The sequence below is a fragment of the Lactuca virosa genome, chromosome 1 (assembly GCF_052849685.1).
Source record: "Lactuca virosa cultivar CGN04683 chromosome 1, Lactuca_virosa_CGN04683_v6, whole genome shotgun sequence".
Classification (NCBI taxonomy): domain Eukaryota; kingdom Viridiplantae; phylum Streptophyta; class Magnoliopsida; order Asterales; family Asteraceae; genus Lactuca; species Lactuca virosa.
In genome coordinates, this window is record NC_136426.1 from 231920264 (window position 1) to 231935514 (window position 15251).

Sequence of the window (15251 nt, forward strand, 5' to 3'; positions counted from 1 at the left end):
CTATTATAAAATTTTACAACTCTTCCTTTTGCCGTTGATCGCTTTAAATTCCGACGCTTTGGATTGGTTCCTTGGTTCATTGATTAATAATGGTTCTCTATTCAACTTTTATATATATATATATATATATATATATATATATATATATATATATATATATATATATATATATATATATATATATATATGGTAAAAACCAAAAATACGGTAAGGTTCGCGATAACAATTTTCAACCACTGATTTTATTAATTATAGATTTGTCAAAAATGGTGGAATGAAGCTGGGCCGCATATTAAACCATTTTTTGCGTGTGTGCGTCGTTAATTTTGGACTATGTTTACAGATGGGCCGGTGCGCTTTTATTAAGTTTGGTCCAAATTACATGGGTGATATCAGGCTACCAGAGCCATGCGTCAGAGCTTAGTGCTTTAGTAATTTAATGTATTTAAACGATATGTGTTTTTTTCACGCTTTATTAATAAATGTTTTGATTTTTTAGTTCCAGTTAGTTTTTAATTTTTTTTATAGCAATCTTAAATTGTAATATGATTAAGATGTTTAAATTTAATATTTAATATATTTTTTATATATTTATATTAAAATATACTATTTTAAATATTTTATGACGTATCTACAAAATTTCTTAATACTAAATTCTTCAGCCAATCATATAAATTCATGTGATTTTTCTTTAAAGCTTATGTTTTATAATATAAACTAGGTGGGGAACCCCCACGTTGCGGGGGTCGGATGCGGGGCCGGATGTGAGAACATTTATATTTTGAATACCGTTGTGGGGTAGTTTCTTTCTTGTTATGGACAATTTGTTTATAAAATGTGATGGCTTGGCTATGAATTTTGTATAAAATATTAACTTTGTAGCAAAGTGTTAACTATAGAATGCAGTTTGGTTTGGAAAAAAAAGAGGAAGGGGATGGAAGAGGAATTGTTGGTGCCGACTCTGATTAAGTCTTTATGATATTTTTAAACTATTAATTAGGTTGATATTGCTAGCGTTAGCTAGGCTAATTACATCCACAGTCATCAAATTTTAAATCTATTTGGGGGGTCGGATGTGAATATCTCCACCCACTTGATCTACAGCATACAAGATCATATGTTTCACAAAATCAAATTCCTTCATATACAATCAAAAACATAAAACAAATTAACAATTTTTTAATATATCTTTTTTTTTACCTTAACAGCTTCTTTAACAGCCTTGCATGCTACAACAGTAGCCTCAACATCACCGGTATGCCGAACCATGCCACCATTTGGTATGTTCAAACGCACCTAAATGCAACAAATAGCAACCTACTTTTAATTTATTTCTTTTCCATTTTTGAATTTGTATATAAAAACTAAGGATAGCATCATGTGCCTTGTGACCAATCTCCAAAGCTTTCATCTTTGGTTAAACATTAAAAGTAATTCAACTATCACCTGGAATCTCAACATATTCTTCCAGCTCAGCATTGAAATATCCAGACCGGTTTCCATTCCAGAAAAATGTCATAACATGTCCGAATTTCACTACCTCACTGTTAATCAAAAAGTCAAAACATGGTCACCTCAAGATTGAAGAAATCAAGATTTCTTTTGAGGGTTAAATAATCAACACCATTTACCAAATTGTTGCAAAGTCAAAGATCTCTCTGCTTTTTAAACTTTTAACTTTTCTGACAAATAAACCCTTCAGGAAAAAAACCGCCCTACAATTTTTTTTACCAAAAAACAGTTTGTATGGACAGCTTGGGCAAGAAGTGTTGAAATGAATAATTTTTTACCAAAAAAGCAGTAAATCATTATTTTTTTATCCAAAAAAAAGAGTATGAAGGGGCAATTTGGACAAAAACTATGAATTTTTTTTTTTACCAACAAACAACATGTAGGGGTAGTTTGGTCAAAGAAGCGGGTCTCAGATATGTAAAATGATGTAATTGCCATATTACATGTATAATCTATCTAACACTATCAGTTGGGCAAGTTGTTGTTAATCAGATGTGATGATAGAAGGAATAACCAGTAAAGAAAAAAAGACTGATTGGTTAACCAAAATTCTCATCTAAAGACATATTTTACCATGAATCCATGTGTAGACCGACAGTGCAATGTAAACAGAGCACAAGAAATCTTTGTTTTTGAAACCTACACAAACTTTTAGTTCTAAGTTCATATATAAAACTAAAAAAATTAATTTAACAACTTTTACTTATAAAATTTGGAATATGAAGTATAAACATGGATATAATAACTTACCTATCTGCTTTCATCTTTTTCTACCATGCCCATTGGTGTATGTTTAACACCTGCATTATCAATATTTAACGATCAAACTTTAGTAGCACAGGTAAGAATATGCAGAAAACAGATAAAACCCATCCCAAGAAACCAAATCCAGTCAATGTACAACATAACCAACAAAAATACACAAAGAGCATGGTACGTAATGTAATAAAAATCACAAACCAAGAAAAACATTGACTTTGATGGCGCCATCTAGAGCAATCAGCAAGCTGTCTTAAAATAACAACCGTAACAAACAAAAAACAAATATCAGTAAGTTAAATATGAAAAACTGTAAGGATTGAAAACCGGTGAGGCGACAGTAAACACGCGAATTTGACTACATATTGATTGATTTTAAGTCATATTAGTAATAACCTTTTGAAAAAAAAAATTCAGTAGTATAACCTTATCAATTCGGGTCAAATGTCGTTTGCACTGGTTCTTAATATCTCTCAGGCATTTCATCGAACATGTGGTGAGCAATAACTCTGACTCAGAAGAGGGGAATAAATGCGATTTGGAAGGAAAAGTTCTGAGCGGCAGAAATAAATGAGTTCCAGAAGAAATATCGAGAGAAGCTGAAGCCAATTTTCGATGCGAAATCATCAATCCTAGTATCTACTTTGTCTGCAATAAATGGAAAAAGGGTCAATAGTCAACCAGAAGTAAAGAGTTGCATTCTTTTACTCAATAGCATTACTCAGTCTACAAATTGCATTCCATGACTTATATTTGGTACCTGGTTCAATGGTTAAAGTAATTCAGCACCAAATGCACTCATGGGTAAAATCCTTAATGGGAAACGACTTATACATGTAACAGAACAAAATCCCTATTAACAGATAAAATTAAATCTGTAAATCAACATCCATTGTCCGGATCATACCATAGAATCCTAATTTGGTAGCAGATAGATATAGACAAAATTCTAAGTATCAGTTCATCAATCTGTGGTGGATCTTAGTCAAGAACATGGTAACACATCAAATATTGCAACCAAACAGACATTATATTCAAAATAAATTCCATATATTGACAACTATTTTAATAGAGAAAAAAATAGTGAGAAAACAAACCTTCAGAATCACCACCAAAATCAGCATCTTCCTCTTCATCATTAGATCGTTCCATGGTTGGTACTGCATGTCAAATTTCAAACTCCAAATATGGAAAAAAAAAAAATATTATTATTGTTATTTGAATTCAAGACAAATTTCAAGAAACTATCCGTTTTACTATTCAAAAATTCAATTTTTAATCCAAATTTTTACCAAAATAAATACCAACTATCTTTATTTTTCACCACTGTCAATCCTTTGATTATAGGATCCTTGAGTTCGTAAATCTAAAAATCAAACAACTAAGAGCAGAAAAACATTACATAAGTACAAAATGAAATAGCAACTACATTGTATTAACCTTGCCAACATCTTGTGAAACATCACGCCAAAAAAGAACCACAAAATAGACAAATACAAACCTGACAATTAAAGGCAATCAATGAAGAAAATCTTCAATGTGGCATTTTGTCGAACACGTTGTGTGCAGTAAGAAAATGGTAATCTTGCCATTAAAAAAATCCAAGCATGGTTGTAAATCAGTCAAAATCCAGGAAAGAAAGAATAAAAATCAGATAATGAAAAACAGCTTCGCAAGAAAACTTACCTTTTCTCACTGTAGGAAACACCACCATCCTCTTCTGTTAAAATTAAAAATGTAAGAACTTTTTCAAAGGTGAAACAATGAAAATATGTAGAAGAAGTTTACATGCAGTGGAGGCAGTGACTGGAGAATCGGAATGAGGACATGTGACGCTACCTCACAATTCTCGTTCCTAGGGTCTCGCCGATGGTGGTTAGGAGCTTACGTCTGGTGATTAGCTGGGTAAAGATGAGAGCTGAAGCGTGAGCGACGGCGGTGTTGACAATTTTAGAATAAGAAACCAAATCGATTGCAGAGAAAGGGGAAGGAAAGGTCGATGGAGGTGAACCTGATAAGAGAGGCGGTGGGAACTGGCAGACCCCCTCCACCGGCGCCCGTCACTGCTACGGTGCCTCTTTGTTTACCCATCAACACCACAACCAATGATAGGAGAAGGAATGTCCGAGTAGAACTGGGTCTGAGGCTTTTATACTTCCAAGAATAGCTTGAAGACTCTCAAACTTGAATCTTCTTATAAGCACCTGGAGAAGAAAGTCGGGTGGCTTCTCCGGTGATAAATCTTGTCCACTTTAGATGAGAAACACCGCACATTTGACGAAATCAGTAGACAAAGATGAAAAAGGATATTGGATAAGGAGGCGGTGGAAGGATCCAGAAGGGATAAATCCAAACGATGATCAACACGTGTAGGGACCAAATTGTCAATACCATAAACTTTAGTGCCAAAAATCTGAACAACTCAAAATATGAAATCCTATGGACCATTTTTGCAAAAAAATTAGGAAGTTCACTATTCAATAAGTTGGTCATCTTTAATATATATATAAGAATGTGGTTCATTATTTACGATTTCATTTAACAATGATTTTATCTTTATTTTTTTGTATGTACAAATATTTGGAAGAAAATAGACATTAGACTTTATTATTTATATTTTATAAGATATAAAAAAAAGTATATAAATTTTGAATTTCAAGTTATTAAGAATCTTATCATTTTGATTTATATAATTTTAAATTGTGTCACAACATTTTAAATTACATAATTGTAAACTATATCGAAATATTTTTAATTAAAAAACATCGAAATATGTGTTCATAAGTTTTGGATCATAGTATTTTTGGATTATAAGAGTTTGGATTATACTTTTTTGATTCATAATATTTCAGAATATATTATTTTTGGATCATAATATATTAAATTAAATCAAGTTTTTTGACATAACAAAATTTAAATCATTATATTTTTTTATCAATTTACTTTAAATTATAAAAGACACGATTTAAGGATTATAACATATTTGGATAATCGTAATTTTGGATCATAACAAATTAAAGATCATAAACTTATTGAATCATAACTTTTTTGAATTATCTAATTTTGGATCATATAATTTTTAATTTCCTTAAAATTGTAATCTTTTAAAATAAATTTTGATAGCTAAACAACCATATTTTTTAAAAGTTATATTGAAAAAACTTAAAATATATGATATATAACAAACCTTTTAAAATAATTATTGATTTCAAAAACAAAAATTTTAAGGTCTTAGTTTTGAACTTGGATTCATATATATATATATATATATATATATATATATATATATATATATATAAACAAATTTTCTTTTCAAACTCATTATTATTACTAAAATAATAAGATTGATAACTTGTTTATTTGTTTTTTTTAATCTGAAGAAGAAAAATTTCCATTCGAAGACCTCCGAACTGAGGGTTCGGTCGGTACAAGAGACTACTTTGTCTTTCCTTAAAAAAGTACACTTAAAAACTATTTTATTTTTTTTATAAACTTATTAGTACAGTGAGTAGATGTATAATTTAAATATTCATGATTTTTTTGAACAAAAAATTGTTTCTATAAAAGAAAATCAAAAAATATGTATTTTTTTAAATTATCATATTTATACTCATTTTGTAGAGAATTTTATTTTAAGAACTTTGGTATTTCAGATTTTTTTTTATTTACAATTTTTCTTAAAAAAACTAATTAGATAAATAAAAAGAAAAAAACCACTAAGATGTTGACACTTGGCATAATCATATAAAAGGAAACTACAACATATGTTTGTTGGTCTGGAATGTCGCTGGTTGGAGGCGTGCGTTTGTAACATTCCGTTTAAAATAAGTGTATAAATAAAATAAATTAAATAAGAAAATAAATAAGATAGATAAATAAAATAAATAAATAATAAACCCTAAAACTCCGAAATGTATTTTATATTTTATTTCTACCCCTAAAGTCGTATTAATTAGTAGGGTGTACACATTGGGGTGTAAAAAGTTATATTCTTGAATATTGGGGGTTAAATTGTAACTTTTGGACTTGAAATGTAAATAAATTCGCGAAGCAAGGGCTGTTTGGTAAATAATGAGTCTAATCTGAAAATGTTTGTGGCTGGAGGGGCTGGAAGTGTCAAAAGTGGACTTAAGTTTTGAGTTGGAGACGGGGAATTAAACCCGTCACCCCTCCATTCCATTCATCTCTTATACACCTGATACACTCAAACCCTAACCCTAGCATCGCTTCTTCAGCCTACACCTTATCACTCCACTCCTCTAGCCGCCACCGCCTCCGTGTTGCTGCCGTGAACCACCGAGCCAACGTCACCGCCGACGAAGACGTGAATCGCTGGCCGACGTCGAGTTGTGGTGCAACACCTGTTCCAAGTATTATTTAATTTATCTAAGTTTTAGGATTTTGTGCATGGACTCGGCGAGTTGGGGTGCTCCAACTCGTCGAGTAGAGACTATTAGGGGACGCGGGATTTGGATGCTACTCGACGAGTCGGAAGGCCGCGACTCGACGAGTAGGCATTGTAGAGAGAAACCCTAATTTTCAGTGGTTTGCACCCTATTTAAAGGACTTATGGCTCATTTGTAGCCTCCCTCACCGTCCTTACAACCCAGAAAGAAACCCTACCCGCATATTTTAGCTTCCTTGAGTGTATGTGAGTCTTAGAGAGTGAAATTTGAGCCTTTGAAGAAGGAAACTTGAAGGTTGAGGAGCTTGAAGAGAGGAGAAGGCTTAGGATCCAGCATCTACTGGTTGTGAGCATCCATTTAGAGGTAAAAAGTTACCACCTTGATCTCTAATTGCTTAGATCTCATTTCATGGAAGGATATGGTCACTTTTGGGTGCAAAATGAGGTCATACTCGGATCTGGATTTATCACAAGGATATGGTTCCAGATCTGGACCTCTCTAGGTCCCCAATGACATAAAGTTGCTCACTTTATCCAGCTTAGGCCCTTTCCATGCACTAAAACCTTGTAGGAAGCTTAGTTTTGATTTTATAGCCTTGGAAGGCCTTGCATGCACGTAAAGTTTGCAACTTTACGTGGTATCTGCACTAGGGGAGGTTAGATCTAAAGTTTGGGACCTTAGATCCAACTGGAAAGGGCTGAACATGAAAGGGACTGAAGGAACTCGTCGAGTCCCTTAGTTGACTCGACGAGTCGGGGTAGGGTTTGCCCGTTTTTGCATTTCTGAATGAGTACAGTGAAGGATTAGGGTTTTGGTCTGAATGGACTTGAGGTTTTCTGGACATTTGATGAAATTGATGAGTTACTAAGGTAACTCGGCGAGTTGACAAGTTATGCAGCTAAATTGACGAGTTGCTGGATGCACTCGACGAGTTGAGGTCAACATGGACTGTTGACCTTGACTGTGGACCTTGACTTTGACCAGGGTTGACTTTGAGGGTATTTATAGTATTTCGGGATTGTTACAAGTTAATCAAATAATGATTATAGGCAGTTGAGTTGGAGCAGCGAGTGGGATATATTTGATCTTAGATTGTCAGTTCAACATTCGAGAGGTGAATCTTCTCACCATACCAATGGGTCTAAGGAACCAAGGCCGGCCCATTTTATGATATGTGGTATACTTGTTTTGTAGAGATATGTGGTATGATAGTTAGATATGCTTGGTGATATGCTACCTATATATGTGATACTTGCAGGGAAGACCATGGGAGGAGCCCATGACACTTGGATGTAAGACCATGTGGGGGAGCCCATGGCTTTTCAAGTAAAGACCATGGGGGAGCTCATGGCACTTGGATGTAAGACCATGTAGGGGAGCCCATGGCTTTCCAGCTAAAGACCATGGGGGGAGCCCATGGCACTTAGGTGTAAGACGATGTGGGGGAGCCCATGACATCCTGGAGTAAGACCTTGGGAGGAGCCCATGGCATCCTTATATGTTTGTATGCATGGCTTATGTGATATATGTAGCTTTATGGCTAATGTGATATGTGTTATGTGGATTGTGTGTGGGGTATGCTTTGGGGGACTCACTAAGCATTAGCTTACAGTTTGTGGATTTGTTTCAGGTACATCTGAGCCCAAGGGCAAGGGCAAGGCTTGATGGCACGACGTGCACTCTCTCTCAGGCGTTTATGGGACACTCTGATGTTTTGAAATAAAATTGTAATTGATATGAATTTTGAAAACAATTGTATTTGGATTTCATGGTTTATGGAGAAGTGTTTGACTAATCAAAAATGAAAATTTTCTTTTGAAAAATTGGGTTGTTACAAGTTGGTATCAGAGCCTTGGTTTGAGGGATTCAGGCACACTCTCGGGTGTGTCAGGACTCAAACTAAGGAAATGGTAAAATTGTTTTCAAAAAAATAAAATAAAAGTTAAAACTTTTAAAGAATGGAAAAGAGGAGAGTGCAACGCGCGTGATCGGCCGAGCCAAGTAAGTAGTTCCCTAATATGTTAGCCATGTTATACTGATATTTGAGCTATGATAATCGTATGAATCTTGCTATGTGTATGCTTTTAAAATTGTATACGATTAGGAGCTTATAGCCCTAGAATGATTGATTTGGCCTTATTTCCTGTTCCTTGTCTGGTTGTGGTCCTAGGGTAGAATCTCTTATTCGAAAGTCTATTTGATCCTTTTATGTGTATAATTTGCATGCATAAAGGCAACCTGTTATGATAGGTCTGATTGATGTAAGTAGAGCAAATCTTAGGATAGCCTGGGATTTGAGATATGCGGTAGTCTGTGGGATATGATTTATTTTGGGACGAATTGGAGTTATTAGGTAGAGCCTTGGGGAAGGTACATGTAGGTGTGGAAGGTAGTATTGGGCCCGTACTACCGAAAGCACATGACCTGTACCCGAACCAATGTTAGATCTGGAAGCTCTAAGGAGGGCCGACGTAGGAAGATCCCCTATATGGATATCCTGATCATTATGATTTATGTCATTGCAGTTCAGTATGGTGGTGACACGACATGGAGCTGGGGGATCAGGATCAGGATCGGGATCTGGATCTGGGTCGGGCAGCGGTACAGAGCCCATCGATGAGAGGCTATGTGAGCTCATTGTAGCCGAGGTGACGAAGGGCATCCTTGAAGCTACCCCAGTGATCTTTGGGACAGTCAATGAGGGTATGGTGGAGATTATGGAGGAGATGCTCAGGTCATTCAGAGTCGAGTTTGCTGCGGGCCAGGTCGGGGCCCGAAACTCCCTCGTTCCGGGAGTTCAAGGCGTGCGGAGCGCCTGAGTTTTTCGGGGTCAGGGACCCCATTGTTAGCCGATGCTGGGTGGCGGATATAGAGAAGGCCCAGTGCACGAGTTCTTGCTCGGATGCGGCAAATGTGGGTTTTGCTTCATGTATGCTGAGAGACAGAGCCCAAGACTGGTGGGGGCAAGGTGATTAGTCAGGTGGGGAAAGCCGGTGTGGCTGAGATTACATGGGCCGAGTTTGTTCGATGATTTGATTTGGAGTTTGCACCATCAATTGAGGTGCATCGGTTGGTGAGGGAGTTCCAGGAGCTCCAGCAGACCACCGAGATTGTGGTGGAGATCACCGCCAAGTTTCGTGAACGAGCACTGTTGATCCCACAGTATGTTACCGATGAGGATATGCGGAGGACAAGATATCATTCCATGTTGAGGGATGATATCCGGGAGTTTGTGAGCTTCACAGGGTGCAAGACCCTGAATGAGATGGTGGAGAAGGCCCGTGAGCGGGAGATGGAGTTGGACTTCTGCACCAAGCGGAATCCTGAGCAGGCACAAACAGCAGTAGGTCAGGCTAAATAGCCTAAGACCTCAGATTCTTCCAGTAGGGGCCAACAGGGCCGAGGCCGGTGTGCCAAGTGCGGTAAACCGCATATTGGAGCTTTTCGGATTACGGGCTCAGGGTGTTATGCATGTGGCCAGCCGGGTCACTTGAGTAGGGTTTTCCCCAAAACGGGCTTGATATGTTTCCACTGTAACCAGACTGGCCATAAGCGGGCCGATTGTCCAAGGTGTCACACCCCCAAACCAAGGATGGCGGAAACGTCCGGGGGTGGAGGACTTCATGTAAAGTATCACAACAACGAGTATAATAGTGCTCAAAGTAAATACACCCATCATAAATATAATTGAAAAGGTCACACCATAGTATATGTTTACATGTTTCAAAATCAATTACATTATGATGACAAAATAAATTGTTTGACGATTTAACGTCCCATCCTCAAAGTGCTGATGGTTTTCCTGTTTCACTGATTTCCTGAGAATACAAGTAGTTTTGAAAAAGTGTCAACAATTAAGTTGGTGAGTTCATAAGAGTTTTGTTTGAGAAAGAAACCGTTTTCCTTGTAAAAGCGAGAGAATATGTTTCCAGAAAATCCAATATTTTCTTTATTAAGTGTGAAATGAATGCTCCTATGTTATGCGATAATGTACCCTAGAAGGACCCATAGATTCCTTCTATAATCGCCCAGCGTATATAAGTTATATAAAATTTAAGTTAAATAAACTGTTGAATATAATGGGTCTGCCCTAGGTCCACAACCAAACAAGGAACAGGAGATAAGGCAGGCCCACCAATTCTAGGTCGATTGTGACTAGATTCTTATATAACTCTATCATATACACTTAACAATTATAGCTGAAGTCTAACAATTTTAGATGAAATGTAGTTTTAATAGAAATATGTTTCCAAAGAAAATCCAATATTTTCTTTGTTAAGTGTGAAATGAATGCTCCTATGTTATGCGATAATGAACCCTAGAAAGAACCATAGATTCCTCCTATAATCACTCAGCGTATATAAGTTATATAAAATTTAAGTTAAATAAACGTTGAATATAATGGGTCTGCCCTAGGTCCACAACCAAACAAGGAACAGGAGATAAGGCGGACCCACCAATTCTAAGTCGATTTCAATTCAACTTTATATAACTCTAACATATACACTTAGCAATTATAGCTGAAAACTAACAATTCTAACGATATGTAGTTTTATTATCATAAAAACCATTTTTGTGTAAACCCGGTACTTTGTATTTGTACCCCTTTTTGTATAAATCCGGTACTTTGTATTTGTACCCCTTTTTGGTGTGAATCCGGTACTTTGTACTTGTACCCCTTTTTGTGTGAACCTGGTACTTTGTATTTGTACCCCTTTTTGTGTGAACCTGATACTTTGTATTTGTACCCCTTTTTGTGTGAACCCGGTACTTTGTACTTGTACCCCTTTTTGTGTGAACCTGGTACTTTGTATTTGTACCCCTTTTTGTGTAAACCTGGTACTTTGTATTTGTACCCCTTTTTGTGTGAACATGGTACTTTGTATTTGTACCCCGTTAATGAAAATCCTCTGTAATGAGTTTCAAATGTAAACGAAACATAACCTATACCTATTATAGTTTATCAAAATGTTTGTAATGTATATGCAACCTAACTATACCTATTATAGTTCTAGCATGTTTGTTTGTGGTGTATAAGGACCCTTTTCTATGTAAGTCGAATGTATAGCAAAAATATAACTATGTTTATCATGCTTTGTTTTGTACTAATGGTAATGATGGAGGATTCTTACAATTCAGTGAGTATTTTCTGTTATATAATTATACCACAACAAGAAACGCATGTAAAATATGAAATCCTCAAAGATTAACACTTTGTTCAGCAAGTTACAAAGTGTGATGAAAGTTATAAGCTGTTACTAGTTTTTGACATTTCTACATTGTTTTAGAAAAATCATAGAAAAATCATACAAAGTCGAAAACTGAATCCGTAAATTCTGAGAGTTCACAAAATGTGTCTAGTTTATTCATCATTTTTATTATGATTTTTAGCAGTCTTTAACTTGTGTTAAATTGTTCATATTCACAGACTGGTCTGAATTCGTTTCTGAAATGATAGACAGTTTTGTAAAAATCACCATAAATCGTAGAAAAATCGTATGGTGATGTGCAAGTAGTCATTTTAAAGGTATGAACCTGAACTATTTGCATAGTAAACAGTTTTGAAAGATATTAAGTTTAAGATATTCAAAACAGTCTGTGAATAAGACTCAACTTTTCTGATGAAGGCTGTTGTTTGAGTTTAGTTAAGTTTTTGGTGTTTTAACTTGTATTCCCCCCCCCCCCCCTAAAACTTGAAGAAAACATGAAAATATAGGGGTATGAACTCACCTTGAGTGATTTCAGTAGATGGATGATGAAGAAAGGAAGTGTTCAACTCAAGAACACTTAGAAGATTGCTTGAAGATTCGAAGTTCTAACACAAATATGATGAAGTTTGTGTAAGAAACCTATGATTTGAGTAGAAAGGAGTGAAATAATCATATGGAGGATGATAATACTTACCAAAAGTAGAAGAAAAGCTTGGAGAATAGCCTTGAATCTCGAAATTTAGAGAGAGAAAGTGAGAGAGAATGAAGTTTGTTCTTTGGTGGAAAAATGAGAGAAATGTGAGGAGAGAGGGGAGTTTTCCAACCTTTGATCAAGGATATGGCTGGAAAAATGATGGAAAGAGTACAATGAAAGGACTAGGTATGGTGGAAGGATAATGGCTGGTCATGGAGTGGGCATGGGTGGTTGCTTGTGTCATACACTAAAGTAAGGTCAACACTCCACCAATAATATCCCACCCACTCTTCTTGGATAATGATTATACCCCAAAAACGTGATTAATTATGTAGTATGGGGTTCTATATGTTAAAATATGATTTTGGGTGAAAATCCCGCGTTAAAATCACGAAAAACGGGCTCAAAATGCTAACAATATTGAAAACCGGGCAAAAATTGCCAATTTTCGAATTTCAGGACCGAAGGTGCGAAGGTTCGGCTCCTTAGGAGCATAGAACCGAAGGTAAGGTTCGGTTGTGTGCTGGAACCGAGAGTAGAGGGAACCGAAAGTGGAGTAGGAGCCGAAAGTAGCAATCTCGGACCGAAGGTAGTCCTCTCGGACCGAAGGTGGCCTCTCGGACCGAAGGTTACTTTCGGTTCCTTAGTAGTTTCAGCTCAGGAGGTTCGGTTCTCAGGAGGTTCGGTTCCTAAGAAGGTTCGGTTTCTTAAGGCTGTTTTTCGCGTAGACTTCCGTTTTCGAGCGGTTTTCGACTAAATTAAGGGTCAGAATGCCCCGGGTGATTATAAAAAGTTGAGAGAGATTTTGAGAGAGATTTGGGAGAGATTTGACATACTTGGAGAGATTTGACATACAGAGAGAGATTTGGGAGAGATTTCACATACTTGGAGAGATTTCTCATACAGAGAGAGATTTGGGAGAGATTTCACATACTTGGAGAGATTTCTCATACAGAGAGAGATTTGGGAGAGATTTCACATACTTGGAGAGATTTGGGAGAGATTTCACATACTTGGAGAGATTTCTCATATAGAGAGAGATTTGGGAGAGATTTCACATACTTGGAGAGATTTGGGAGAGATTTCACATACTTAGAGAGATTTGGGAGAGATTTGAGGTAGAGGGAGATAGAGTGAAAGAGATTTGGAGAGACTTCTTTTGTGGCCTTTTTGAGTGTTTGGCTTTGTAACGCAAGGTTTGTAAACCTCGTTAAGTCTCGTTAAGATTGTTATATGCTCCCGAGGGGTATGAAATAATGTTTTATCGAGTAGATTCATCACTTGCCCTAATTAGGGTTTAGAATTTCCGAACACGTGAAAACTCTAAGTGATACTTTGTATTAGGATTGCGAGTTGTACAATAAGAAACGTAATGGAAACCCTAATATACAAGGGTTAGATGAGTTGACCGGTTTGACTTGTTGACTTTAGTTGACTTTGACTTGGCCAAAAATTGACGGTTGTCACATCACCCCCCCTCCCCCCCCCCCCCCCCCCCCGTTAGAAAGAATTTCGTCCCGTTATTAGTGTTTCGACTGGGACTTCAAGAATTTGGAGGAAAGATGGGGGAACTTTTCGTACTACAAGAAATTGATTATGGTGGGGAACAACCCGCCTGATGATAAATGACGACCTTGGAATTTCTTATTCTAACTTGAGCTAAGTCGATTTAAAAGGAGTTATTGTTTTGGAATGATAGTGTATTCTACGTGTGCCTTTATGCCCTCCGCTTTATACTTGGTATTACCACTATGAATATTTTATAATGTAATTTGTGAGTACTAGTATTACGAATGCTTCAACAATTTGTGGTGAAATTTGCAATATAAGTCGTACCGGATCTTTTATAATCGCTTGGTGTAAACTAATCGTATATCATTAAGATTGCAAGGGCGTTCGGATGAGTGACCCCGCCTTAAGACCACAACCAAACAAGGAACGGAAAATAAGGCGGAATCATACATTCTAAGTCCATAGAATCTTAATGGTATATGACCATAATGTTTACACTAGCCATCATAGATTCACTAGTAAAAACCCTGCATTTTTATATAGATGATAAGACTTATTCGGGTTTTGCCGTGTTCTCGAGATTTATGGTTGATATACTTTAATCGATGCTAGTTTTAGTAATAAAAAGAAATTTAAAATTTAAATGTCGATGTTAGAACCACGTACTGATATTCACGGGCGGTTCTGGGGTGGTCTCTCCTGCGGTGATCGCAAGCACCCTTCCACCATCACCGGCATCTCTTGCTCTTGGGCAGTCCCTTTTAAAGTGTCCCGTTTCGCCGCACTTGTAACAGGCTGGGCTTACTCCCATGCCAGGGACCTGGTTGATGGGTTGTGCTGGTACCTTACAGAAACGGACAGTGTGCCCCTCTCTGTTGCAATTTTTGCAATGCATCTTTCGGCAAGCCCCAGTGTGATGGAAGTTACACTTGTTGCATTTCGGAAGGGTTCCAGCGTATTTGTTTATGGGTGCTGGTGTGGCGAGGGTTGTGGCAGCATGAACAATCCCCAAACATATCGTTCCAGCTTTTTGTCTTCCGGGGTGACCATAGCTGGACAAAGGAGTGCTAGATCATAGAATCGGGCGGTATAAGTCGTAAGATCGGAGCCCGTCATCTTAAGATTCCACAGTTCTTGCTCTAGCTTTTGCACTTCGCC

The 15251-nt window shown here is 36.8% G+C and overlaps 1 protein-coding gene across 16 annotated transcripts; it reads right to left on the minus strand.

The window, feature by feature from the left end:
* Nucleotides 1-1041: 1041 nt before the first annotated feature.
* LOC145165200 (2,3-bisphosphoglycerate-independent phosphoglycerate mutase-like) lies at nucleotides 1042-4577 on the minus strand. Of its 16 annotated transcripts, none has more exons than XR_013739984.1 (12): nucleotides 4283-4575; nucleotides 4060-4172; nucleotides 3958-3991; nucleotides 3773-3855; nucleotides 3369-3431; nucleotides 3032-3124; nucleotides 2698-2919; nucleotides 2473-2523; nucleotides 2263-2312; nucleotides 2086-2151; nucleotides 1447-1544; nucleotides 1042-1296 (listed from the first exon to the last, which is right to left on the minus strand). XR_013739984.1 is itself a non-coding variant. In XM_079083894.1 (11 exons), exons 7-10 carry the CDS (start codon nucleotides 2274-2276, stop codon nucleotides 1250-1252), a joined length of 225 nt encoding a protein of 74 aa, XP_078940020.1. In that variant the 5' UTR covers nucleotides 2277-2312; nucleotides 2473-2523; nucleotides 2698-2919; nucleotides 3369-3855; nucleotides 3958-3991; nucleotides 4060-4172; nucleotides 4283-4573; the 3' UTR covers nucleotides 1042-1098; nucleotides 1201-1249. The 16 variants fall into 16 exon arrangements, 3 of the variants coding, with proteins under 3 accessions (XP_078940020.1, XP_078940029.1, XP_078940012.1); XR_013739964.1 differs by lacking the exon at nucleotides 3032-3124 and adding an exon at nucleotides 3564-3652 and having other exon boundaries at nucleotides 3369-3450; nucleotides 4283-4574; XR_013739958.1 differs by having other exon boundaries at nucleotides 3369-3855; nucleotides 4283-4577.
* Nucleotides 4578-15251: the final 10674 nt, after the last annotated feature.